The following is a 27,252-nucleotide window of genomic DNA, read 5'->3' on the forward strand; positions in this document are numbered from 1 at the left end:
TGGGAGTTCTGTGTGCCATATTTGGTTCAATTCCATTATTGGTGGAGTTCAGAATGCTCTTTGATTTTAGGTGAACTATACATCCCAGTAACTACAACCCACATATGTCAAGGTCCATTTCCTCCCAAGAGCGCCTCAAGAGCACCCCTGGGCAAAATCAACTATACTGTAAATGCTTACTTTGCGTAATGGGTTGAGCCACCCCTGTCCTTACCCTAAACCTAAGCCTAATTCTAACCCAAACCCTAAACCTTAATCCTAACCCTCCCCTCCTTTCTATCCTTCCACCAAATTAAAGTATGTTCCCGCCCTCAGTGTGCCGCTCTCCCCTTCCCTTATTCACAACCGCTATTGCGGAATGTGCGTAACGCTCGGCACTTCCGGACCTAGCTATCATACTATCACCACAAACTCTGGCATAGACAGTGAGAAGTGGGAAGCCCTGGCCCTTGAGCGCTCCAGCTGGAGCTCAGCTGTGACCAGCAGTGCTGTAGAATTTGAAGAGGCACACATGGAGGGCAAAAGAGAGAAACGTGCCAAGAGGAAGGTGCATCAAGCCAACCCCGACCGGGACTGCCTTCCACCTGGAAACCAATGCCCTCACTGTGGGAGAAGATGCAGATCAAGATTAGGGCTCCATAGTTACCTACGGACCCACCGTCAGTACACCGATATTGGAAGACAATCCTACTCGGACTAGGAAGGATCGCCTAAGTAAGTAAGTAAGTAAGTCTCAAGACTGCTGTATGATTTTTTTTTTTTTGTCGCATCAGGAGCGACCTGAGAAACTGCAAGTGGCTTCTGGTGTGAGAGAATTTGCCGTCTGCAAGGACGGTTGCGCAGGGGACCGGCCAATTTGATGTTTTTATCATCCTTGTGGGAGGCTTTGCTCATGTCCCCGCATGGAGCTGATAGAGGGAGCTCATGCGCCTCTCCCCGGATTCGAACCTGCAACCTGTCGGACTTCAGTCCTGCCAGCACAGGGGTTTAACCCACTGCGCCACCGGGGGCTCTGCTGTCTGATAAGGTCCTTGGAGGCGTTTATGAGGCAGTCCTCCGATTAGTGCCTAATCACACTAGGGCTGAAAACAGAGCACGCATCCCATCTGAAATCCTGTGCCTGCCTTCTTTCCCAGAGAATTCTGGGGCTTGTAGTTTAGTGAGGCTGGCTGAGCATTTTAAAGGTCCCTCCTCTGAACTACAAGCCCCAAGAGGAAGCCACAGGACTTCAGACGGTGAAAAGAAGGCACTGCACGATCCCTCCAATGGCGACGCGGCGCTGTGTAGAGTCAGCGGAAAGGCCGGGAGTGGGCGGGGCCAGGCAGCGCCCCTCCCTTTGGTGCGGCAGCGAGTGGGCGGAGCTTGGCCGAGGGGCGTGGTCACCCGGGCTGATCAGCTGAGCGCCAGAGAGCTGGAGCCCGGAACCCGGCTCGCCCGATGGGGACGCGGTGCTGAGCGGGGCTGAGAGGTAAGGGCGGCCTCCCTCCCTCCCTCCCTCCCGCTTGCCCGAATGCAGCTCTGGCAGAGACTCCTCTCTCCCTTGTTTGTTGGAATGACTGCTTGCCTGCCTAGAGGGGGCGGAGGAGGGAGGCGCCAGCCCGCATTCCTCCTTCCTTCCTTCCTTCCTTCCTTCCTTCCTTCCTTCCTTCCTTCCTTCCTTCCCTTCCCTTCCCTTCCCTTCCCTTCCCTTCCCTTCCCTCCTTCCGTCTTTTCCCCTCTCCCCCTTATTTCTGTCTCTCTTTCCCCTCCCCTCTTCCCTCCTTTCTTTCCTTCCTTTCCTCTCCCTCCTTTGCTTCCTTCCCCGCCCTTTCCTTCTTCTTCCCTTTCCTCTTCTCCTTCCTGCCTTTCCTCTGCAGCAACACGCCCCTCCCTGTGTGTTTGTGTGCGAATGGTGGAGCCTGCCCAGGGATGGGAGGGTGGCACATGATGCCAGCCATGGAAAACAAGGCTTCCTTTCTGGTGTCTCCTCCCTCTCCTCCTGGGTGGAGCCATCATGTGACCGTGATGAGAAGGAATCACGGCTTCTCCACGGAGGCACCCCGCAACCCCGTCGGATTAAGGGGAATGGCATTAGGCCGGGGAGAATGCGTGTCTTTGCAGGCGTGACACGCTCAGAGGGAGCAATGCAGCCGGGACACGTGATGGTGGCGTGTGGGCAGCCACTGCTTCCACTTGGGCATTCCTTCTGGGGGGAATCGCCTCAGGAGGGGCGCGGATTGTGTTGTTGTTGTTATTGGGCGTGTGTAGGCTTCCTTACATCCTTCTCTTCTGTGTTTTGGATTTCCATTCTTTGTGGATGAATGTAACTGGCTAATAATAAGTACTAGTGTACCTGCCAGGCGTTGCTGTGGCCAACCTTCCCTCCCTCTTTCTTTCTTTCCTTCCTTCCCTTTTTTTCCTTTCCTTCTCTCCTTCCTTCATTCTCAATCTCTTTCCTTCTTTCCCCCTTTTTATTTCCCTTCTTTTTTCTCTTTCTTCCTTCACTACCTCTTTCTCTCCTTCACTCTTTGCCTCCATCCTTCTCTCTTCCCCCCCCCCTTTCTTTCTCTCCTTTCTTCCCTCCCTCTTTCCTTCCTTCCTTTTTTCCTGTCCTTCCTTCCTTCTCTACTTCTTGCTTGGGAAGCGAGCCTTGCAGGGAGTCATTTTTGGTCATGTGCTGTAATGTGTTTTTTTGTTGGGGTGGGGGTGGGGGTTAAGTCCTTTCCACTGTGTGTTTTTTGTTTTGTTTTTAGGAGTGATGGTCACTCGTTGGCCTGATAGGTGTATTGTGTCCAAATTTGATGTCAATTCATCCAGTGGTTTTTGCATTATGTTAATCCCACAAACTATCATTACATTTTTATTTATATAGATTATTGGGTTGCTGTGAGTTTTCTGGGCTGTATAGCCATGTTCCAGAGGTATTCTTTCCTGACGTTTTGCCAACATCAATGGCAGCTCACAACCTCTGAGGATGCCTGCCATAGATGTAGGTGAAATGTCAGGAGAGAATGCTTCTGAGACCTGGCCATACAGCCCAGAAAACTCACAGTGACCCAGTGATTCCAGCCATGAAAGCCTTCAATAACACAATAATTTATTTATTTATTTAGAGCATTTCTATCCCGTCCTTCTCAACCTCCAAAGAGGGACTCAGGACGCCTTCCAACAGGCCACTATTTAGTGCTGACACAACAAAACATAGCATAAAATACAGTTATATACATTAAACAATTATAAATATACATTAGAAAGTTCAAGTGAAGATCGTCGTAATATAATACAATAATTATTATATTTTATACCGTGTTTTCCTCTCTTAAATGAGACTCAAAACAGCCCACAACATTTAAAATAGTACATTGATTATCCCAGGCCTCTTCTACACTGCCAGGTAATCCACATTATGTGCTTTGAACTAGATTTATTGATATTTATCATGTCACAAGTGAATTGAGGGCACAATTGAAATGTATTTAAAAGACAAACAAAGTTAAAAACTTGGCATTATGCTAAATGTCCTTTCACCAGTAGCTGGCCACTTGGAGTACTTCTGGTGTCACTATAAGAACATCCTACATCATGCATGTGGCAGGGCTCAGGTTGCTTTGTACTAAGTGGTCTGTGGTTTTCTCTCCTCCACACTTGCATGTCGTGGACTCACTCCCATATAATCCAGTTCAAAGCAGATAATCTGGATTTTATATGGCCGTGAAGAAGGTGCTCCAGTGATATAGAATCATAGGCTTGGAAGAGACCTCAGGGACCATCCAGTCCAATCTTGCCATGCAGGAAAACATAATCAAAGCACCCCCAACAGATCCCCATCCAGAGAAGGAGACTATATTATTGATTGTGATTCAGTATTTTATGGTAAATATGTATAAAACGGTTTGCCACGTGTTTTCTCTTTTTCCTGTAAGAAAATAAGGGGTCAGGAGTGATTGCTTTTTAGAGATGAATGAAGTACACTTTGAGCATCCCTTATCTGGAATTTCAGAATCTGAAATGCTCTACAATTGGTCATGTAGGTGTCTGGGATAGTGACACCTTTGATTTCTTCAGTGTACACAAACTTTGTTTTAGTGCATAAAAATATTTAAAATATTGTTTAAAGTTACCTTCAGGCTGTGTGTATAAGGCAGGTATGGGCAAACTTCAGCCCTCCCTCCAGGTGTTTTAGACTTCAACTCCCACAATTCCTAACAGCCTACCAGCGGTTAGGAATTGTGGGAGTTGAAGTCCAAAACACCTGCCTAGAGGGCTGAAGTTTGCCCATACCTGGTATAAGGTATATATAAAACATAAATGAATTTAGCATTTAGGCATGGATCTCATTTCTGAGAGATCTCATGTATGTGTGTGCAAATCCAAAAAATCCAAAGCTCTTCTTGTCCTGAGCATCTCAGATATGGGATGCTCAACCTGCACTTATCTGCACACCACATAGTTAATATGGATATTTCTGCCACATAATAATGACAGTTTTTAGAAGAACATGGGACAAATTGAAACAAGATAAACTGGCAGCGAATATTATTTTTGGTGAGTATGTGTTCCCTCCAGTCCTGAGTTGAGCTGTTGGAACACAGTATGACTGCTAGGTTGCTATTCCAGTCAAAACTGCCTTGAGGGCTTCTCATAGGCATTTGGTTGTCAATTCTGTAGATAGCCCTTATATTCTTAAGTTGAGGGCGAAAGAGTGAAGACAAAGTCACCTCTTTCCTCAGCAGTTATTCTTTATCAGCATGCAACATACAGAGGCTTCTTTTGGCTGTCTAAAAACAAACTCAGACACCACCACCCAGTAATGAGGAACTACATGTGTAGTTTAAACTTCCCCATTTTATTCAGATGTAGGGTGAAGTTTTTGGAGATGTGCACAACTGAATAAGTATGTTGCAATGGTTTGAGTATTGAACTGTGTCTCTATAGAGATCAGGGTTCATATCCCCACTCAGCCATGCAACCTTGGGCAAGTCACGCTCAGAGCCTCAAATGAAGGCAGTAGCAAACCTCTTCTGAACAAATCTTGCCAGGGAAAACTCTTTGATGGGTTCACCTTAGGGTGGCCATTGGAATGACTTGAAGGCACACAGCAGCAACAACAGCAATAAATGATTGCTAGAAGGAGGGCATTGAATATCACTTACCTCCAATAGGTTGGAAATGGTATAATTCAAAACATAGTTGTTATAACTTTTTAATATATTAAAATATTTCTATCCTGACTTATAACAACAATAACAACTTTTTTCTTACACTCCATCACCATCTCCTCAAAGAGGCTCAAGGCAGCTTACATATGGGACGAAACGCCCACAAAACATAAATCCAAACCAATCTATTAAAGCAAAACAATTAAAGTGAGAACATAGTAAAATAAAACTATCAAGATAAAAGCACAATTAAATAAAACATGAGAATATAAAACTGTAGAGTTGAAACACAATCAAAACAATGTATTGTCGAAGGCTTTCATGGCTGGAATCACTGGGTTGTTGTGTGTTTTCTGGGCTGTATGGCCATGTTCCAGAAGCATTCTCTCCTGACATTTCACCTGCATCTGTGGCAGGCATCCTTAGTCGTTGTGAGGTCATACAGCCCAGAAAACACACAACAACCCAATCAGAACAATGCTCAACAAAACCAATAGCCAGTTTTCCAATGGACATGACCAGGTTATAGAGCAGGTCATGAGGTATTGTAAGGAGCATATCATAGGCCCAGGGTATTGGATTAAGTGCAGAGAACAAAATATTATCAGGCAACCTAGGGACTGGGCATTTATAACTAGGGACTAGGTGTTCTCAAATGCCAGCTGAAACATCCTGATTTTCAAATCCCTGCAAAAGGAGGAGAGTTTGGAGGCTTGCCTAATCTCCCTTGGGAGGGTGTTCCAAAGTCAGGGGGCCACCACTTAGAAGGCCCTCTCCCTCATCCCCACCAGTCACGCTTGTGATTGTGGTGGGAGTGAGAGGAGGGCCTCTCCCATGGATCTTAGAGCCCACGCCAGTTCATAGGAGGAGATGCGGTCCCGAAGATAGGCAGGACCCAAACTGTTTAGGGCTTTATAAGTCATAACCTACACTTGAATTGGGACTGGAAACTTATTGGCAGCCAGTAGAGCTGCTTTAATGGGGATGTTGAGTGCTCCCTATAATTATTATGGGATTTTAGGGTTGCATATAATAAACAATACATAAGAGTTCTATATTAAACCAATAAAATTGCTTGAACTGGTTAAAGTATAGTAAACATAAAATGTTAAAGCAGTTTACTTTGCTACCGCAGTAAAAATCTCCTAAGTACAACCCTCTAATCTATGGATTCAATATCCATGGTTATACATCCACGCTCCAAAAATACCATCCTCCCATCTTCTGCAAGTGTTTGTGGGCCTCTCTGGGTGCAATTTTATGGTAAGCTTTGTGCTCAGGTATAGTCATAATATAGGGTTCACTGTTATCTGCTGTTTGAAGACTCCACAGGGGGTCCTGGAACAAATCATTCATGGGGAAAGTAGTCATATTATGCATGTAAATTCCAAGTAAATTAAGGATCTCATCACACTAGAGCTGATGAAGTGGGAGGTAGCGTCTTCCTGTCTCATTCCATGGTGTGATATAATTTACTCACACAGAATGTACCTATGCTCCTTTTATAGTTAAACCATGCATTTCATTCCTCATCAGTCAGGTGGCTGTTTTCTCATCCTATTACATTGTCGACAGGTTTTTTTTCTTTTTAAAAAGTGAAATTGCAGAATTTCAAAAGTTCCAAATTACAGCAACATTTTAAAAGAAGGATAGAATTATTTACAAGTCCTTTTCTGTGTCGGCAGTAATGGCGGCAGAAGGAGCATCGAGGAGCTTGAAAAGACCACCGCACGCTCGCCCACATTAAAACGTCACAAAACAAATTGATAACGGGCAAGTGCACCATTTCCCATCCACAGAAAAATACCCCATTCTAAGCATGGGGAGATGAGTGGAGCCCATCGTTCAAGTGCACTTATTTTTATATGCTGAAGAGAGGCAGTCCCACAAGCAACCTATGAATGAGTTGTGCGTCGTTTGATGGAATCTATGGGATTTGTCTTTGAAGTGTATAGAAATGGAAGGTACCATCTGTGTGATAAGGCCCTAAGTCCACAGATGTTTCAATAAAAAACTATGCCTCGACACAAGAAACTAATCGATGTTAGCACCACCCCTTTTACAATTGGAGTGAAACAGCCAAAACAGCCATCTTCTGTGTTATCTCACATTATATTAAAAAAAGCGGTCTCTTTCTACTGCATATCACAGATAATATTACATGGTTTCTGAACTCAAATCTAGTTTGGGAACCTCTTCACTGGTAGATTTGATACTTAAAAGAATTTAATGGGTATGTTGTTTGGTGACTTTGAAGTTAGTAGTGCCTGCTGCAGAGGACTCTAAAACAATTTGTGGGAATTGCATTGTTGTTTGAAAGGAGGCTTGGATATTTTCGCTTATTATTATTATTATTATTATTAAACTTTATTTGTACCCCGCTAGCATCTCCCGAAGGACTTGATGCGGCTTACAAAGGCCAAGGCCTCAACACACACTACAACAATACAAAACCTAAGGCAAATCAAAAACAATTAAAGCAATCTAAACAACAAGCAATGAACAATACACTAAGACGCAATAAAACTGGGCCGGGCCAGAGTAAGGGTACAGGAGTTAAAAGTGCTGATGTGACAGGTGGAATATGAGGCTTATGGGCAAGTGCAGTGTGCGGTGTGCGGCAGTCTTAGCTATAATAAAGTGCTTATGGGACTTCGTATTGGAGGTTTCCTATTCGGGGAAGGCACATCGGAACAGCCAGGTCTTCAAGTTCTTTCTGAAGACTGCCAATGTAGGGGCCTGTCTAAGATCTTTGGGGAGGGTGTTCCAGAGTCGGGGGGCCACCACGCAAAAGGCCCTGTCTTGTGTCCCCACCAAACGCGCTTGCGACGCAGGTGGGATCACGAGCAGGGCCTCTCCAGATGAACGAAGAGAACGCGTGGGTTCGTAGACGGAGATGCGATCACGCAGGTAGGCTGGTCCCAAACCGTTCAGGGCTTTGTAGGTAAGCACCTGCACCTTAAATTGGCCTCGGTAGATAAACGGCAGCCAGTGGAGCTCCTTGAACAGGAGGGTTCACATTATAACCCCCTGAAAAGGTTTGGAGCATCTTTCAGAATAGTATGTCAAGTTGTGAAGGGGATGCAGATGTGATTAACAAACACTGTTAAGATTCCTGTTCTTTCTACAAATAGAAGAAATTTTGTCTATAACCAATATGTTATATAATGGTGATTCTCGCTTACCCAATTGCTGGATTATTGGATTCAAGGATAAGAATCTATGAGTATCCCTTCTCCAAGAAATCCCAAATAAATTATAGGATCATCATAAATTGACAGGTAACTTGAAGGCACACATATACCATTAAGAAAAGATCATGGGACATACCTAGTGAAATATCTCTCCTCTTTCAAAAAATATGTAGAGCTTGATGTTAATATTGCGATAGTTGACTCTAAAGTATGAGGTGCATAATCTGGATGTTTTCTGGAATGTGAATTCCTGATTCCCTCAGAATTCGCTATGCAGATTGATGGGAGATGAAACCAAAAACTCCTGAAGGGCCACAGGTGCCTATTCCTGGTGAGAGTCAGCCATAAGAAAGATCCACCCATCGCTTTTTGTTTTATCTATTTCTCTGATGAGATCCTCCAAAACATTACCTTACTGATGCTAAGAATTTTGGAGTTTTCTTACTAACATCTATTTGTGGAAGAGTAGTTCAGATGTGCTTCTTTCAGGTTACCTCTCCTATTATGTTGGAGTTGCTGCTAAATATGTTTTTTAAAGCAAGTTTCAACTTGGGCAATTGTTTTTATTTTAGAGGGAAAACATACCTGTTTGTATGAACAGATGTTTTTCTGAAGAGTGAGACTGTGTGAAGCTTCAGACACTTACAAATCTCAACGTTGCAGAAATTATCATAGATTGAAACTGGGTGAAAGAGGAAGCCCTACTCAGTGCAAAAATTGACTTTGCAGTGAAAGGAATTGAAAGAGGCTTTAAAAATAGCAGCATGAAAGCTGCTTTGTCGGAAAGTTACCAGAATTGTTGCCCGTATGTGGGGCCACCTTCTCTAATTTCTACTAGATTTGCTATGGCTGTATGTGGGGCCACTTGCTCTAATTTTTACTAGGTTTGACTGGCTCTCTGTACCTGAATAGAAAATTGCACTGATGGGATAGTAGGTGTTCATGTCAGCCAGGGTAGTCAGTAGCTTCAGTCAAGTTGCTTGTGTTGTTGGCGGTCATAGATTTCTACAACAAAATACTCCATACTAGAAGAGAAGAATGTGCTTTCACGCAATGTGCCCCCTTTAAGAAAAAGATACTTCACAAGCTTTCCCATGTAATCAGTGCTGGAAATGTGCTGCTTATTCCACCATTAGCATCACATGACTCCCCATATTGACTAAATTTCCACATGGTTGGAAAGAACCAACATACAGATAAAATGATCTTCAGAGAAATGTGAACCCTGTGGAGCAAGGACTCCAGTTCTGTGGAAGACAGAGTTCATAGAGGTCTCTAGCTAGTTCTTTGTTCACCCTTGGTAGGCCACAGAGCTCAACTGATATACATTTACAAAAAGTTCCATGGCTACCAGGGCAATGTGTCTCATTACTTAAGAGTTCTTTGCATATTTAATCTTTGAAGAAGAGTAACAAGTTATGGCTCAGTGATGGGGAGAAACCAGTAACTCCTGAAGTTCCCATCCACCTTCATTACACCCTCCCAGATCAAATTGAAGAGTAATGACAGTAGACAGGTGTCCAGTTTGCTTTCTGTTTCACATTTCTTCCCACAAACACCTGGCTTGATGCCTACACTTGGAGAGAAGGAAAGTCCCAGGATGTTTATGACTTTGATCAGAATGTCAGCCAACTGACTCCATGGTGCCATGGTGCAATTTTATACTTTTTGATTTAGCGACTATAGATGAAAGCTCTTGCACCCTTTGGCTCTAACTCTCCCTAAAGTTAGTGGAATTTCCTTCCAAATACATAGTGATGGCTTGAGCTGCCATTACAGAACTGATGTATCCTGCATTCCAATCCCAAATGTTTGGGACTAAAACTCCCAGAATTCATAACCATGTATTGTACTTGCTGAAACTGCTGGTACTTCATGTCAAAAACATCTGGAAAGTTTTTGGTTTGGCAAGGCCGTTGTACACCACATAGGCCCAATTCGATGTTTAAATCACTTTTGAGACAGATTGCATGAGGATGGAGCCCTGGGCCCTGGTGCCCTTTCACACTACGCAATTATAGCACTATGATTCTACTTTAACTGACATGATGGTGACTTATTAAATTCTGGGATTTTCCATGTGGAGGAGGTAGTGTGAATTTTCAGCAGAGCATTGTAGTGCTTCAGCAAACTACAAACTTTGGGATTCCATAGGATACAATAAAAGGTATCTGTGTGAAGTCTGGGGACATATCCCCACAGATATAGGGAGAGTGTGAAGTTGAGTACTTTCTTCTTATCCCTTTTATCCTTGAAACAGGTCTGAGTTTAGGCTCAAAGATGGTGACAGGTCCATAATCTGTTCTCACCTATACAAAGATTCCAGTCTTCATTTCCCCAGTCTAAATCCAGCATTTTATCCATTCTGCAACTGGGAGCAATAACGTGGTGATCTGGAACAGTGGTTCTCAACCTTTGGGTCCCCTGGTGTTTTGGCCTACAACTCCCAGAAATCCCAGCCAGTTTACCAGCTGTTAGGAGTTCTGGAAGTTGAAGGTAAAAATATCTGGAGAACCAAAGGTTGAGAACCACTGATCTAGAATATTGGCTTTACTTGTAGAAAATGTTTACTTTTTAACATCTGTCTGTATATGGCAACCTTGGGCTTCTGTTGTTTCCTATACCTCCGCCCTCATTTTTCAGCATTACTAATTTATTTCTAAATAGAATCTAACAGAAGACTTTAATTGCCTTCAAAGCATTCCATGAATATCAGCTGTTGTCAGCTATTTTTAGAGAGGAAAAATAGAAAAAAAAACCCCACCTCTGTGTATCCCTTACCTTAGAAATTTCTGGGGTTACCAAAAGTCATGAGGCGACTTACACATCTTTTGAGAGCCACCATTGTAGTGTAGTGGTTTCAGCATTGGACTACGGCTCTGGAGATCAGGGTTTGAAGCCCCACTTGAGAGGAAAACAAATACAAGCCAACTCGAAACAATTCTTGTCAAGAAAACTCCCTGAAAGTTTCACCATAAGTCAGAAGCAACTTGAAGGCATACAACAAAAACAATACTAATCCTCCCAAAACTCCAGATTGATATAGTATAGCCTTCCCTGAACTGACGTTTTTCAAATATTTTGGACTATAGCACTAATGTTTGACCAAACTGACTAGAGCAGTGGTTCTGAACCTATGGGTCCCCAATAGCTGGTAAACTGGCTGGGATTTCTGAGAGTTGTAGGCCAAAACACCTGGGGACCCACAGGTTGAGAACCACTGGTCTAGAGTTAATATGCATGAAAATCTAAAGCATCTGATATTGCCACATTGGGGAAGTGGGTAGGTACCACAGTGCCATGTGAAATGGTTGGTATTGGTAGTTTGCATATTTGTGACTTTTGAATATAATTCCCCACTGTGCAAAAGTTCTTATCTGTCTTCTCTTTTCAGGTGGTGTTATTAGTGAACCTTCTGCTTATGAGCTTAGTGGCATTATAATCAGCAATGGAGTACAATGGAGGAACCACTGCGGATCCTAACCAGTTAGCACAACGCATAACATCTAATATCCAGAAAATCACACAATGCAGTAAGTTTATTTAAACTGTTCAAAATGTAAACTGTTCAAATTAACTGTGTTCCTGTACATTACTTTAGTTGAGACTAGATTAGAGACTAGATTAAGAGACACTATTTTAAGAGATTGTGCAAACAGATTTTTAGTGTAATTTTTTGCCATTCTTGACTCTGGTAGCAAAACAGTGTTTTTCTGTTGAGGTTTGGGCAATTAGCCACAAATTATAAATCTTGACAATTGTGTCTGAAGAATGTATTCTGGGTACTGAAGGCTTGAGTCAAGAATGTGTCACTTACCTCATTTTGTGTTAGAAGAACTCTATATGAAATTGCTAGCTGTGGAAAGATATGTTCCCATTTTTTAAAAAAATGCTTTGTGGATCATGTAACCTGTACATATGGTTTTCAAATCTCATTTCTAGGTGTTGCCTATTGTAGAAGGAATCTGGTAACTGATTTGAATACACATAATTGTAAAAAAAAAACTCATTCAAGACAAACAGGCATGTTAGTCTTCTCTTAGGTGAAAAGAACATAGTACAGTAGCACCTCTGAAAATTGCAATGGTTGCACAAACTTTTTTCCCTAATGTGGCAGGAAATCTGTGAAATCTTTAACCTCCAAACTACAGGTATAATTGTACAATTTGCACATGCATGTTGTAACTCAGTTTTATCTGCTAAACATGTTTGTGGTATGGATACCCTTATCAGTGCAAACCAGTTCTTGTAGAATTGAAGGGCAGAGTGACACTTCTGAATTTTTTCTGGATACTTTGTTTGGTGGGCTTGAGAAATGTAACTGTTTCAAATTGTATATTGTATTTCTTTTCTTTTTGAGCATCTTCACTTGTAAATTTCTCCTGAATTTAAATACCATTTACTATTCATTCACCATATTTTCTGTAAGTGCTGGTGTGTCATTAATTTTATGAGCTACAAAATCTGGGGAAAAAAATCTGAATGGAAACAAAAATAGTTTCAGTTAAGAATTTGGTGATTGCTAATTATGTAACTTCATATGAGAAAGGGATAACAAAAATGATGTCTTTCAACAATCCATATTTTGAAATTCAAGTTAGATGATGTTATGCAGCTTATAGTTAAAACAGATGATGTAGGCTATATTTCAGAGGAAGTAAATGGAAAAAAACAAGATTGCCATATGTCAAGGCAACTCAAAGTCATATATGCACACATAAGGTAGAATGCAGTGGAAAAAGAGGAAGACCGCATTACATATGGATGGATTTGATCAAGGAAACCATAGATGCCCCGAGTCTGCAAGACTTTAGCAGAGTTGTTGACAAAAGAGTAATTTGAAGGTCTCTCATTCATGAGGTTGCTATAAGTCAAAGTCAGCTTGGAAGGTATCGGAAAATTAGTCCTAACTATCCACAGCAGATTTCCTAGCTGGAGGGAAAATATTCCTTTGGGTTTTGAAGCGAAAATTAAGGGTATTGTTGCGGAGCTACAATATATTATATAATATATACAATATATTACAATAAATACTCATTTGTTTTGTGCTATGTGTATTGTGTACTGTGTTTTGTGTGGGTAGATAAGAATCTGATGGAGTTTGGCCAAAAGTATGCCTTCTCCTTCTTTTGTTAACATATCAGTGGAGCATGTGAGCTCTTCCAAGAATGTAGTGGAACCAGAGTTCAAAGGCTTGGAAGTTTTTGATTAGCTGGGGACAGTGGTGTCACCTGATTTGTCATTTCTTCTGAGTTTAGCTGCAATCCACACTTTAGCATTAGAGGAAGTGAATTGTCCAAGCAATTACAGTATTGTCAGGGAAAAAATATGGTATTTTCAGGATGTCATGGATATGAATGGGTTACTCGCTTACTTGATCCTCATGGAGCAAAAACTGGATAATGCTGGTTGTTAGTGCGGATCAACATAATAGTCTGAGTTTTTGGACTCATTCCCCTTCCTCAGGAGGATGGCTGTGTCCAATGTCAGTATGAGCACTTCATTCAAAATGTACCTCAGCACTTTTGAATACTTCTTCAACTGAGATCAGGGTTGAAGTTCTTTCTTCCATAGGTTTGTTCCAGTTTGGGTAAGTTGTTCCTGTGTGTATTTAGCGACTGACATGGCCAAGCAACTTCTCTTGATAATTTTCACTTCTCACCTTTTGAGTCCTGCCCCCATTCCGAGTCAGAATTCTGAAGCTAGAAGAGTCCTTGGCTGATGAAAGGGTGAATGAGTCCCTGCTAGAAAGGCAGAGGCCTCTGAAACTCTGTCAACATTGTAATCTACCTGACCTTGTTGGGACAATCAGCATCAAGGTGAAGCATTTCAGCTTGAATTAAATTTTCCTATTGGCATTCCTTATGGGTGATGGTACTAGGAGTTTCCCTTGAGAAATACCAGCCCACGTAGATGATGTCATCACTGTTGTAGTACTCTTCTTTAATGCTTTGATTCATTAATATTTATGACTAAATAAGACAGACTTACTTCCTTTTAATGTGACAGTAGTTTTATGCATCTTAGATGTTAGACCTGTTCAATGAGTAAGGAATTTAATATAAATCCAGGCCAATTTTTAGAGCAGCAAATGCAAAGCCTGTGTCTTTAGAGGCGTGTAAGGGATACTGCTGTTGTAACTCTTTAACTGTCACAGTCTCTATACATTTGCTAATTCTTTATTTATTTATTTTTACCTTTACCTTTAATCTTATTACATTGGTTTGGTTGGAGAAACAATGAGTGGAATGCCACTTGCGCAACAGGATGTTTTAGGCTTCTCCCTAACAATACTTTTCTTTGGGGCCATGGGACCCTTTGGAATAAAATGGAGTGGAGTATATTGAGTTGCAGGAAGAAGGGGAAGTAAAAGGATTTGAAGGAATTATCTTGTACAAACAGAAGTGTTTTGCCACTTGGACAAAGGTCACTGGACCCTTTCTATTGATGACAGGACCAAGAACTGCTTCACTTTGGCAAAATGACTGTATTTTGTAGTCACAGAAAGGGAGAGAAGTCACAGAGGAGAGAAAGGGAGAAAAGGAGATAGTCACAAATCATGTTCTGGAACCCCCTGTGGTGCAGTGAATTAAACCCTTGTGCCGGCAGGGCTGCTGACCAACAAAGAGAGAGTGGGATGAGCTTCCTCTGTCAGCTCCCGCTCCCCAAGCGGGGATATGAGAGAAGCCTCCCACAATATCAAAAAAACATCCAGGTGTTCCCTAGGCAACGTCCCTGCAGACGGCCAATTCTCTCACACCAGAAGCGAAGCGACTAGCAGTTTCTCAGGTCGCTCCTGACATAAAAACAAACAAACAAACAAACAAAACCAGATCATCCCATGAGCCTTTGGTTTCTAACAGTCATCTAGTACAGGGTACAGCTTGAAAATACAGTACAGCTTGAAAATACATTATTTTAAAATTTCAAAAGCAAACCTCGATTTTGCCATTTTATACAAAGGACACCATTTTACAACACCGTATAATGGGAGTTGAGCAGCCACAGATTTTAATATCCATAGACATTACTGGTGGAACCAAACCCTGGCGGATACCAAGGGCCCACTATATAGGCTTTTCACGCAGGTCCAGTTCTCTTTTTGATCTCAGCCTCTTTCTAGTTGAAAGTGGGTGATTTTTAGCAGCATAGGCTTTTGGAGGATGTTAATGGAAGGCTAAAGAAACACAAACTTTTGATGCTGGATTGTAGCCCTGTGTTTGAAGTAAAGAATGCAATAAAACTTGATCTGAAAAAGAATTGAATGTTGCTCTCACCATTTTGCAGAATTGTGTATGCCAGCCTAGAACCAGACAAAATAAACCACAGCTGCCTCCATAGTTCCTTATTCAGCATATATGAATAGAAAATAGAAAGGAAAAGAAAAAGTGGATTAGGCAATTTTACACATTGTCCCTTCTTGTTTGTGGTGTAGGGACCTATCCCTGTTTTTCCATGGCATTTCTACCTCTGGTGTCAAATTTTCTGTTAAACAAGTAATGCTGAAGAACACACCTACTGTACTTTATTAAATAAGTTGTTTCTGTATTTTAAGTGTTTTCATTATGGGTGAGAAATAAACACACTTCATTTTAACTTCCTGAGATGATCAGAACATTTAAAGCATTATCTTTTATAAGGAGGATTGGAGAATAATAGGATAATAGGACACCTTTCAGATTAATTAGATAACTAATGTTGATGACACAGAAGTGCTTTAGCTACTTGACTATATCCCAGCGGCACCTCTTGTATTCAGGTCAAGGATGAAATGGTGATAAACCTTGATTCTGTGAATTTGTTGACCTTGAATGGCTGAAAGCCTTTGAAAATATGTCTTCTTTCTGTTGTTGTGAGTTGGAAATAGTAATGATTTTAAGGTTCTTAATGTGGTGGTGAGTGTCAGGACATGGCTTTAAAAGCGGAATGTACTCTCTTTTTTGTTAGCAGCAAATATTGGGTAATTAGCAGCAAATGTTGGGTTGCTTTCAAAAATTTCAAGAGTACTTTTTGGAGTAAGAGCTTTCAAGTTGACTTTGCAGCACAAGGTGTTTCTGAGATCATTAAAATTTTCTAGAATATAGCAACTTCATTCAAGGCTAACTGTGTCACTATTTCCCCCACTATCTATATATTTGCTCAGAGTATATATCCCACCAAGGAGTCTAAATATCCTAAAGGCACCAGATCTTGTCTTGTCTCGGCAGCTAAGCAGGATCAGTCTTTGTTAGTAGTTAGATAGGGGACCATCAAGGTGCTGTTAGTTATAATTCAGAGGAAATAATTGACAAACCACTTCTAAAGCAAGTAATCTTTGCCATAGAAAAGCTATGAAATTCATAGGGCCATCATGAGTTGACAGATAACTTGAAGGTGTGTTCACACAGGTGCATACACATATACATCAGACAACATCAGAGTCCTGCCAAACTTGTTGAACTGCAAAAGGCTGAGGGACGTTCACCTGTCAAGCCGGATAATTGCTCTGTATGTAAATACTTCCTTTCATTGTGGTTGTTATTTGCTGCCTTCACCTTATAGTGACCCTATAAATGAGAGACCATTAAGTTACCCTGTCATCAACAGCCCTGCAGATTCAAGACTGTGGCCTCCTTAATTGAGCCTTTCCAATTGGGATGCAGCCCTCCTTTTTTCCCTACTGCCCTCCACTTTATCATATTTTCTAGTGAGTCATCCAATCTCATGATGTGGCCTCTTCCCTTCCTGTTAGACTTAATGTAGCCTTAGTCTGGTTGACATGTGATGTTCTCATAAAAGAACCTCAGTAAATAAATTGGGTATTACTCCAATCAAACCTCAGTAAATAAATTGGGTATTACTCCAATCAGATAGTAAACGATGCTTAAATAATTAGTCACCCATGGGGAACAGGAAGAATCCTTCATATAAGAATCATTGAGTCTCTCAATGAGGGAAAGAGGGCAGGGTATAAAACAAAGTAAATGAAATATTTATATAAATATAAGGAAAAGATTCGAAGTTGAAAAAATAGTTCTGCCTCTGTTTTCCAAATGATTCACTTAAGTTTGAGTTAGAGCCAGCCTACCATTAGGCCGAATGAGGTGGCTACTCCTCCATTCTAAGATGCTTGCATATTTCTGTTACTCAAACAGCAAAAATACAAATTGCTGTGTATTGCTGCTACAATTATTACTGGACCAAGCTGTGGCACAGCTAGTTAGTAGCCACCTGCATTAAATCACTACTGATTGAGAGGTCATGAGTTTGAAGCCAGCCCAGGTCAGAATAAGCTCCCAACCATTAATAGTTTAGCTTGCTATTGACCTATGCAGCCTGAAAGACAGTTGCATCTGTCAAGTAGAAAATTTAAGCACTGCTTTATGCAGGGAGGCAAATTTAACTAATTTACGACACCATAAAACCTTCCAGCAGCCTGTGGAAGAAAGAGGAATACTCCATCAAAGGACTCAGTGTCACAAGTGGACGGTGAAGGGGCATCTCCCCATGTGGCCAGAATTGAGCATACCCGCATGAAGCCAAAAAATAAAATAAAATCTGGAATGTTAACTTGCCTCTGTGTCTGTCTATAGATGTTGTATGTCTAATTGGCATTGAATTGTTGCCATGTATATGTGCATTGTAATCCACCCTGAGTCCTCTGTGGGGTGAGAATGATGAAATATAAATATTGTAAATAAATTATTATTATTATTATTATTATTATTATTATTATTATTAATGTTCCTCTTTATCTCCCCAAAGGGGACTCAAAATGACTTAATATAAAAGCATTGGTATCCAATTTAAAATATACAAATATACAAACAATAAATCAGAATTAAACACAAACCATATTTTAAAACTGAGTTAAAATCCATCAAACATGTTCAAAGTTAAAAAAAGTTAAAAACCATAGCATCCCCTGACTACATCTTCTTTTATGCCTCAACTAACTAGTTTGACATACAGACCTTAGATTAGGTTGAGCCATCCACCCTAGATGAATTGTACAACTTCTGGACTCCCCCCTCTCCTTCCAAAAAACCCCCACTCCCTTTTCTGTGAATGGCTAATATGTCCCTGTTGTCAAATGTAAATGATTATATCATCATTGAGATCCATGGGGGTCCTCTTGAAGTCTCAGTACTGCTATTATTATTTTAAGTCTGGTTATGGAGACAGCTAGATTTCTCTTATTCTGCTTGCTCCCCACAACACACACATAATAGCCAGGGCAGAGGAGGAAAGGAGTACCAATCTCTGCAGGATCCAAAAAATGATGTACACATAACACATGCCATTAACAGAATCCCAGCCAATGTGTCCTGGGCCCCCTAAACTAGCCCACTGCCTCCCTTGTGGTTGTGGATAATAGTATCCTGAAAGTAATGTTTAAGTAAGATTCATTTGCCAATTCTTGTGGCTTCTGTATGTGTTCTAAAAAGAGTTAGTCCTCTTCTGAGATAGAAGAATTTCTTCACACCATCCTATGGGGACAGAGTTAATAATATTGCATTTGTTTGTTTAGAGTAAGAGCTAAGGAAGTTCTATGACATTCACAAGCTGACAAGTGACTTAAAAGCACAGACACACTATTAACAAGTGCACCCCAGTGACATTCTTAAGGACCCTAGCAACTCCACTCCCTATTTTTCAAAAATGACTTGGGGGCACTGGGTTGCTTTGAGTTTTCTGGGCTTTATGGCCATGTTCCAGACGCATTCTTTCCTGACCTTTCACTCACATCTATGGCAGGCATCCTCTGAGGTTGTGAGTTTGTTGGAAACAAGGCAACTGGGGTTTATATATCTGTGAAAAGTCCAGGGTGAGAGAAAGAACTCTTGACTGTTTGAGGCAAGTGTAAATATCACAACTGATCATTAGCATTGAATAGCCTTGCAACTTCAAGACTTGGCTGCTTCTTGCCTGGGGGAATCTTTTGTTGGAAGGTGATTCGCTGGCCCTAATTTATTCTTGTCTGAAATTTCCCTGGTTTTTTTTAGTGTTGTTCTTTATTTACTGTCCTGATTTTAGAGGGTTTTTTTTAAACTATAGCTAGATTTTGTTCCATTTTCATGGTTTTCTCCTTTCTGTTGAAATTGTCCACATGTTTGTGGATTTCAGTGGCTTCTCTGTGTAGCCTGATATGGTGGTGGTTAGAGTGGTCCAGCATTTCTGTGTTCTCAGATAATATGCTGTGTCCAGGTTGGTCATCAGGTGCTCTGCTATGGCTGACTTCTCAGGTTGAAGTAGTCTGCAGTGCCTTTCATGTTCCTTGACTCGTGTTTGGGCAATGCTGTGTTTGGTGGTCCCTATGAAGACTTGTCCACAGCTCTGTGGTTTATGATAGACTCCTGCAGAGATGAGAGGATCCCTCTTGTCCTTTGCTTTATCCATGTCCACATCAGCTGCTGACGGTCAGGGGAGGCCTTTTTTGCTATCTGAATTTAATCAGAACAACCCTTTTAGCATTAGAAAGCCAATGCAATGCCTAAAAGAGCTTGAGGGCCACCCCAAAATCATGACAGAATGAGTGGCATTTTGAATTAAAATAGTTTAACTCATAAAAATCGAAGGGGTGGGAATAGGGATTCATCATGAAGGGACAGTATTTTCCCTGATAGTTTCTTAGCCTGATTTAGAGAGGAGCATGCACACGGTTCAGCAGTAGGGTGCTAAACCTGAAAGGAAAGATCAGAGAGCCAGTTTGCTTGAAGTGAGAGACATATTGTGAAATAACAAACAAGAGGAAGATTGTTTTCTTCCTGTTGTTCAATTTCCTGGCACAGATCAACAAAGGCATAGCTAATCCCGGACTGGCTTCCAGATGTCACATGTCCTGAATCTACAGCTTTGGTGTTTGGAAACCCTGCTGTCCAGATTGCAGACAAAGTTTTCAAACTATAGCCTGGAAGCAGTAAAAAGAGGAAACTCCCATGTTATTTTATATGAAGAGGCGGAGAGATAATTATACTTTTCCTTTATCTTGGGTGTATGAAGAAGGAAGGTAATATGTGCAGTAATACAGGCTTGTTATTTTCATAGCACACTTTAGAAGAAAATATGGGTAGTAAAAATGTAAGTGACTTGCTGTTTTTCCCACATCAGATGCACAATATACTCCTCAAATAGCAATATATAACAATATAATTTGCATATTTGTTGTATTCTGTAATTATTTATCATCAATATGGTTACCTTATGAATGGGAGACTTCCAAGAACCCTGGTCATCAAAAGTCCTTCTCAGGTCTTGTAGACCCAGGGCTCTTGCTTCCTTGATTGAGCAACTTCACCTATGGTGCAGTCTTCCTCTTTTCCTACTGCCTTCTACTTTGCTGAATGCTATCATCCTTTCCAGTGAGTCACTTGTCCAATGATAGGCCCAAGACATGATAGCCTTAGGGAGTTGTCCCACCAGTATTATAGTCCAATCTGCTCCTGCAGAATTCTGGGAAATGTGTTTAGGAAATCTGAGGATCTCTCTAGTTGAGAACTCCAAAGGCTCTGCCATGAATTACATTTCTCATAACTCTGCAAGAGCAACTCAGATAATTGGCAGACACTAGCCTCCGTTTTATAACACTGGTGGGAAAACGTCCCTAGTCATCTAGCTTCTAGAGCAGGGGTCCTCAAACTATGGCCCGGAGGCCGGATGTGGCCCTCCAAGGTCATTTACCCGGCCCTCGCTCAGGGTCAACCTAAGTCTGAAATGACTTGAAAGCACACAACAACAACAACAACAGAAGGTGTTACTGGGTGACACCTGTTCGGCCCCACAACCGTTGTTGTGTGGAGTCCCACAGGGTTCAATCTTGTCCCCGATGTTATTTAACATCTACATGAAGCCGCTGGGAGAGATCATTCGGAGTTTCGGACTAAGATGCTATCTCTATGCAGATGACGTCCAAATCTGTCACTCCTTCTCACCTGTCACCAAGGAGGCTGTCCAGACCTTGAACCGGTGTTTAGCCGCTGTATCGGACTGGATGAGAGCTAACAAATTGAAACTGAATCCAGACAAGACAGAGGTCCTACTGGTCAGTCGGAAGGCCGAACAGGGTATAGGGTTACAGCCTGTGTTAGACGGGGTTACACTCCCCCTGAAGACGCAGGTTCGCAGCTTGGGAGTGATCCTGGACTCATCGCTGAGCCTGGAACCTCAGGTCTCAGCAGTGGCCGGGAGAGCTTTCGCACAATTAAAACTTGTGCGCCAGCTGCGCCCGTACCTTGGGAAGTCGGATCTGGCCACGGTGGTCCACGCTCTTGTCACATCCCGGCTGGATTACTGCAACGCACTCTACGTGGGGTTGCCTTTAAAGACTGCTCGGAAACTACAACTAGTCCAGCGAGAAGCAGCCAGATTGCTCACCGGAGCGACGTACAGGGAGCACACCACCCCCCTGTTGCGTAAGCTCCACTGGCTGCCGATCCAATTCCAAGCAGAATTTAAAGTGCTGGTTTTGACCTATAAAACCCTATACGGTTCCGGCCCAGTGTATTTGTCCGAACGGATCTCCCTCTACATCCCACCTCGAAGTTTAAGATCTTCTGGGGAGGCCCTGCTCTCGACCCCGCCAGTCTCACAAGTGAGGCTGGCGGGGACGAGGAGCAGGGCCTTCTCAGTGGCGGCCCCCCGCCTGTGGAACTCACTCCCCGGGGAGATTAGATCGGCCACTTCCCTCCTAGCATTTAGGAAAAAACTAAAGACCTGGATGTGGGACCAAGCCTTTGGTCACTCTGACAACTAACTCAAGGACCTGGCGATAGACAAAGACAAACGGAGTAGAACGGATGTATGGACTCTGATATATGGACTCTGACATGAGATGGTTTTAGGTTTTATGTTTTTATGATGTATTGATGTTTTAATCTAACTGCTGAATTGTTATATTTTTTGGATTACTTGTTGTGTGATTGGGCATCTAATTGTGCCCTCCCTGTAAGCCGCCCTGAGTCCCCCTCGGGGTGAGAAGGGCGGGGTATAAGTGAATGAAATAAATAAATAAATAAATAAACAACAATCCTATCTCATCAGCCAAAAGTAGGCCCACACTTCCCATTGAAATACTAATAATTTTATATTTGTTGAAATTGTTCTTCATTTCAATCATTGTATTGTTTTGCACTACAAAAAAGATATGTGCAGTGTGCATAGGAATTCATTCTTTTTTTTTCTTTTTTCAAATTATAATCCGGCCCTCCAACAGTTTGAGATACTGTGACCTGGCCCTCTGTTTAAAAAGTTTGAGGACCCCTGTTCTAGAGATACAGGGAGGATTCAGACCTGATTTGTTCTAGGACTAATTTACATTCAGCTCCCCAAATTTGCAGAGTTAAGCGCACAAGGCTGCTACAAAAATGGGAAAAAGAACATTGAAAAAAACCCTATTTAATATATACAAAAATGCAGTACAGTCAATAGATTCAATCCCCCTTCCTTTGCAGAAACAGATGATTGACAGGGCTTGCTGCTGCATTCCTTGCTGCTCTATACCATTTTAAATAGGAACTTAACATCTTGATTCCCAATGTCTCTCAATCTTGTGAGGTTTGTAGAAGGACTGGGAATGTGAAACAGGACTTTAAAAAGGGCATATGACAGCAATGGGGTGGTGGTAGCAAATAATCCACAAAAAATCAAATCTATGAATGCTAAACTCACAGTTATGGTGGGCCAACTTTATTTAAGCAGTCCACAATATCCATAAAACTCATCTAAAGGAAATAGGCAGCACTGTTCTTAAAATAACCTCGTAATGTATTTTGTCTTTGGGCTGTTGCTGAATTCCCAGTGTTGTCCTTATAGAGCCCTTCTGTTAGGCAGTGAAGAAGAGGAGAACTTTATTTTTCTACCCCGCCTCCATCTCCCCGAAGGGCGGCTTACAAAAGTAACAGCAGACTAATTTTGGAGGAGGGGCGAGGAGTGTTGCTGTGAAAGTGGGTTGCCAGGATCGTACATTACATGAACGGGAAGAGGGGTCACTACTTGATGAAGATGCTGAAATAATTCAAGATCTTCCACACCTTGACTGAATCATTTATCCAAATGGAGACTGCAGTCAAGAAACCAGAAGACTAGGACTTGGAAAGGCAACTGTGAAGGACAAGATCCCAAAGTGTGAAGCTAATATATCATTGAATCCCAAAGTTAGGATTGTCCATCAGAGATCTCTACCTGACAGTTCTAATGCTCCTCCCTAAACTGGAAATGTCCAGTTTTGATGTATGGTTGTGAAAGCTAGACAATGAAGAAAGCTATTAAAATGAGAATCGTCTAATTTGAAATGTAGTGCTGGAGAAGAGTTTTGTGTATATTGTGAACTACTAAAAAAAAGACAAATAAATGGGTCCTAGAACAAATCAAACCTAAACTCGTACTAGAAAGAAAGATAACTAAACAGAGAGTCATACATATCTTAAGAAGACATTGGTCACTAGAAAATAATGCCTGGTAAGGCAGGAGTCAGCAGGAAAAGAGGAAGACCACATTATAACTGAATAGATTCAATCAAGGAAGATGGATCATGGATTTATGGTGAACATTGACCACAAGATGATTTTATTGCTGCGACTGTATTGTTTTGATTGTTTTAATTAGTTATAATTGTTGACATTATATTGTAATTTTGTATATTGTATTTTGTGAATTGTCGGGCATCGAATTGTGCCTTTTGTAAGCCGCCCTGAGTCCCCCCTAGGTGGTTGAGAAGGGCGGGGTAGAAGCACCCCAAATAAATAATAAATAAGGAAGCCATGGCCCTGAATCTGCAGGATCTGAGCAGGGCTGATTATGACAGGGTGACTTGGAGATCTCACAATTACAGGGTCACCGTAAATCCAAGTGGACTTAATGGCACTTAATAGCGAGCAATAACAACATCCGCCTTTAGCACCTATTGTAAAGGGAATGCCTTTCTCAAAATGACCAGCAGGTGGCACTCATTCAGAAGAATTAGTAATCAATGACCTCTATTGCGTTCCTGAAACTTCATTATAAGTATGTAATAGTCTAGATTAGAAGTGTTGATTTAAATTAGACTTCTCCAGATTAAACAGAGCAGTTGTTATAGAGTGGGCAACATTTCAGGAGATGGTATTTATCTTTCAAATCAGCCTCTTTAATTCCTTTAAAAAAAGTAGTCAGTAATTTTTAGTAGTTCACTTCTTACCTACTCTTTTGCATTCAGGATAAGTAGATTTTAACCATACTAAAAACCAATTATTATGAGCCTTAGGGCCCTTCTATATCCCAAGATCTGATCCCAGGTTTTCTGTTTATCCTAGGTTATCTGACATTGCAGACTCATATTATCCAGTCTAAAGCAGAAAACCTGGGATCAGGTTTTGGGTGACCTCTCAATTTAATGGGGTGACCTCTCAATTTTTTGGAATGCAATCAATGTCATTCTTAATCAGTGTGACCAATAGACAAGGCTATATTATTATGATAGCCAGGCCATAGGAAACATGCTCAACTCTCCGTCAGTTGTAAAACATGTTTACATTTCCTTAATAGAGATGGATGATGATACACTAATACCAAACCATATATTTTATTTTGCAAACTGAGGTGCCCAAATTGCAGACTGAGAGAGTCCTCTTTGTGATATTTTGCTTGTTTCTTGAGATCTTGCAAACAGAGGCAGATATGGAACAATGTCTCAGGCAAGTGGATACACAGGCAGTCCCCAAGTTATGAACAAGATAGCTCCTGTCGGTTTGTTACTAAGCTAAATTTGTATGCAAGTTGGAATAGGTACATTTTTTAAATATAACTCCAGCAAAATAAAAGCATTGGACAACATAGTGAAGGGTTAACACCCCTGTGGTGTTTGTTTTATTTATTTATTTATTATTTATTACTGGTGCTTTTACCCCGCCCTTCTCAACCCCCGGGGGGGGGGGGGACTCAGGGCGGCTTACAAAAAAGGCAGAATTCGATGCCTATACATAATAATACAGAGTATACAAAAATATAAAAGAACGATATACAAATGCAATTAAAACGATTATCATAATAAAACATCCGCACTGGTACCTAAGACATTGTATAAACATCACATTTTGCTGTCTGTGCCCCTGTTTAGAATAATTCACCTCACTTTCTGTTCTTTTGATAATTGGATTTTGGAAAAAAAAAGTGGTTTCTTGTGGAAACAAAGATAGGTGAGAAAGCTTTAGTGGAGACACCTTTTCCTCATTATAAACTTTTCCAGAAGGAAATTTCCTGAGGGATAGATTTCTCTCGCTTCCTGTAGTTTCACCCCCGTTCTTAACTGGGAGTTGTTTGTAAATCAGATGTTTGAAACTCAGGGACTGCCTATATGTTAAGATCGAAGAAAGTGAGGCTCTGAATACGTCCCCTGCCCTGGTTGTCATGTTACTTACATGACAATCAAGCTCATGAGTCAGTTACCACATGGATCCTTTCAAACAAGCTCTGCTTCAAAAATCAATATACTATAATCTGTTTTTAATTCATGTAATTGATAAATCCTATATCAAACACTCACTTTGGAGCCCATGTTATCCCGGATTGCTTTTCCAATAACAGCATCTTGTGCAAGGATAGGTGCAGCACCTTTGAGCTCTGCATACTTTATTTGTATATTCAGTACTGGGAAAGAATGATTGAAAACTGCCTTTTTTGTGTCTATCTTTGCACTGAAATGTATTTATCAGGGAATGTATTATTGTACTTGAAGTAGAAAGAAGATCAGGTTGTCTTTTAAATGTGTGTTTGGTTATTTTTCTGAGACTCTGAAAATGTTCTGAAATTATCTTTCCCTTAGTACCCAAACACATTGGCTGTTATTTTTGCAACACTTATATTACATTAAATGTTACATCTAAAAATGTGGTATATTTTTAAATGAGCTCAGCTTGTGTTGTGATTTTTTTTGTATGTATGTGCATAACTTCAATAGTTGTGCTGAATTTGACCTACCACAGTGTAAGTTTTGTAATCGTCAATTAGAAATGCATGAAATTGTGGAGGAAATGTATCATTTACCAAAAAACCTCTCTTCCTCTTTTTTGTGAACAGCTGCAGAAATACAAAGAGTACTAAGTCAACTTGGAACGCCACAAGACACGCATGAATTGCGGCAACAGCTGTAAGTGCTTCATGATATGAGCTTTCATTTGACTACATTGAGCATACATTCTTAATATATGTTGTTGTCTTATCAAATTTCTCAGCAGCTTTAAAACATTGAGGAACAAAAAGAAAGGGTTGTGTGGGAACAGATTCTGTTTATATGTTGATTTGTTCATCCCTCAAGTTTCAGTATCGACACTATTAATCACACAGATGGTATGGGAAACAACAACATACAAAGATAACAAAAGCCGATTTGCTTTTGAAAATTCAGACCCTTTTCATGTTTGCTATTTTTAGTAATTTGGAAATTGCTACAATTAGGATTTTTCAGTTAGCAAGCTGTGTTTCATAACTGATACAAATATTTAGCTTAGTATGACATAAAAGGAGGAGTGTATGTCAAAATATTATATTGGTTGATCAGGATGGGGGCACCAAAATATTACTTATTCTGAGTAGTGTTTGTAGATATCATTGGTGCATCTGTAGGGTGAACAGATAGTAAGATTGTAAATCTGTTTAAGTGGAGACTTTTAAAATGTAGTTTCATTCAACCATACAGGAAGTTTTCTGTCATAATATTTAGAATTTAAAATATTGAATAAGTCAATCTCATGTATGAGGACAAGTTTTGGAGGCAAAGCTATGGATTTTGCTATGACCCTGGATAGGTCAAGGACAAAACTTATGGGCACATAGCAAACAAATCTCTCCTTTTAAAAATGCATACCAAATCCCTCTTGGTATGTCTTGGAAGCAGCGCTCCCACGTCATTACTTCTCCCTTGCCAAAATTGATTTTTAAAAACCAGCCCTCCTTCCCTACCTTTTTCT

General features: G+C 41.1%; 1 protein-coding gene across 3 annotated transcripts in view; it reads left to right on the forward strand.

Annotated features, from left to right (window-relative positions):
- Positions 1-1,352: 1,352 nt before the first annotated feature.
- Positions 1,353-27,252, forward strand: part of STX7 (syntaxin 7) — a 40,291-nt gene continuing 14,391 nt past the window's right edge. Inside the window, exons 1-3 of one of the 3 annotated variants that reach the window (XM_060753383.2) lie at positions 1,353-1,468; positions 11,727-11,865; positions 26,363-26,432. In XM_060753383.2, coding sequence (XP_060609366.1) covers positions 11,781-11,865; positions 26,363-26,432 — 155 coding nt within the window. In that variant the 5' untranslated portion in view covers positions 1,353-1,468; positions 11,727-11,780. Of the gene's footprint in view, positions 1,469-2,045; positions 2,240-11,724; positions 11,866-26,362; positions 26,433-27,252 lie in introns of those variants that run through there. The other 2 variants (XM_060753384.2, XM_067466692.1) reach the window with 2 other exon arrangements.

This window comes from Anolis sagrei, chromosome 1 (assembly GCF_037176765.1).
Source record: "Anolis sagrei isolate rAnoSag1 chromosome 1, rAnoSag1.mat, whole genome shotgun sequence".
NCBI classification, from domain to species: domain Eukaryota; kingdom Metazoa; phylum Chordata; class Lepidosauria; order Squamata; family Dactyloidae; genus Anolis; species Anolis sagrei.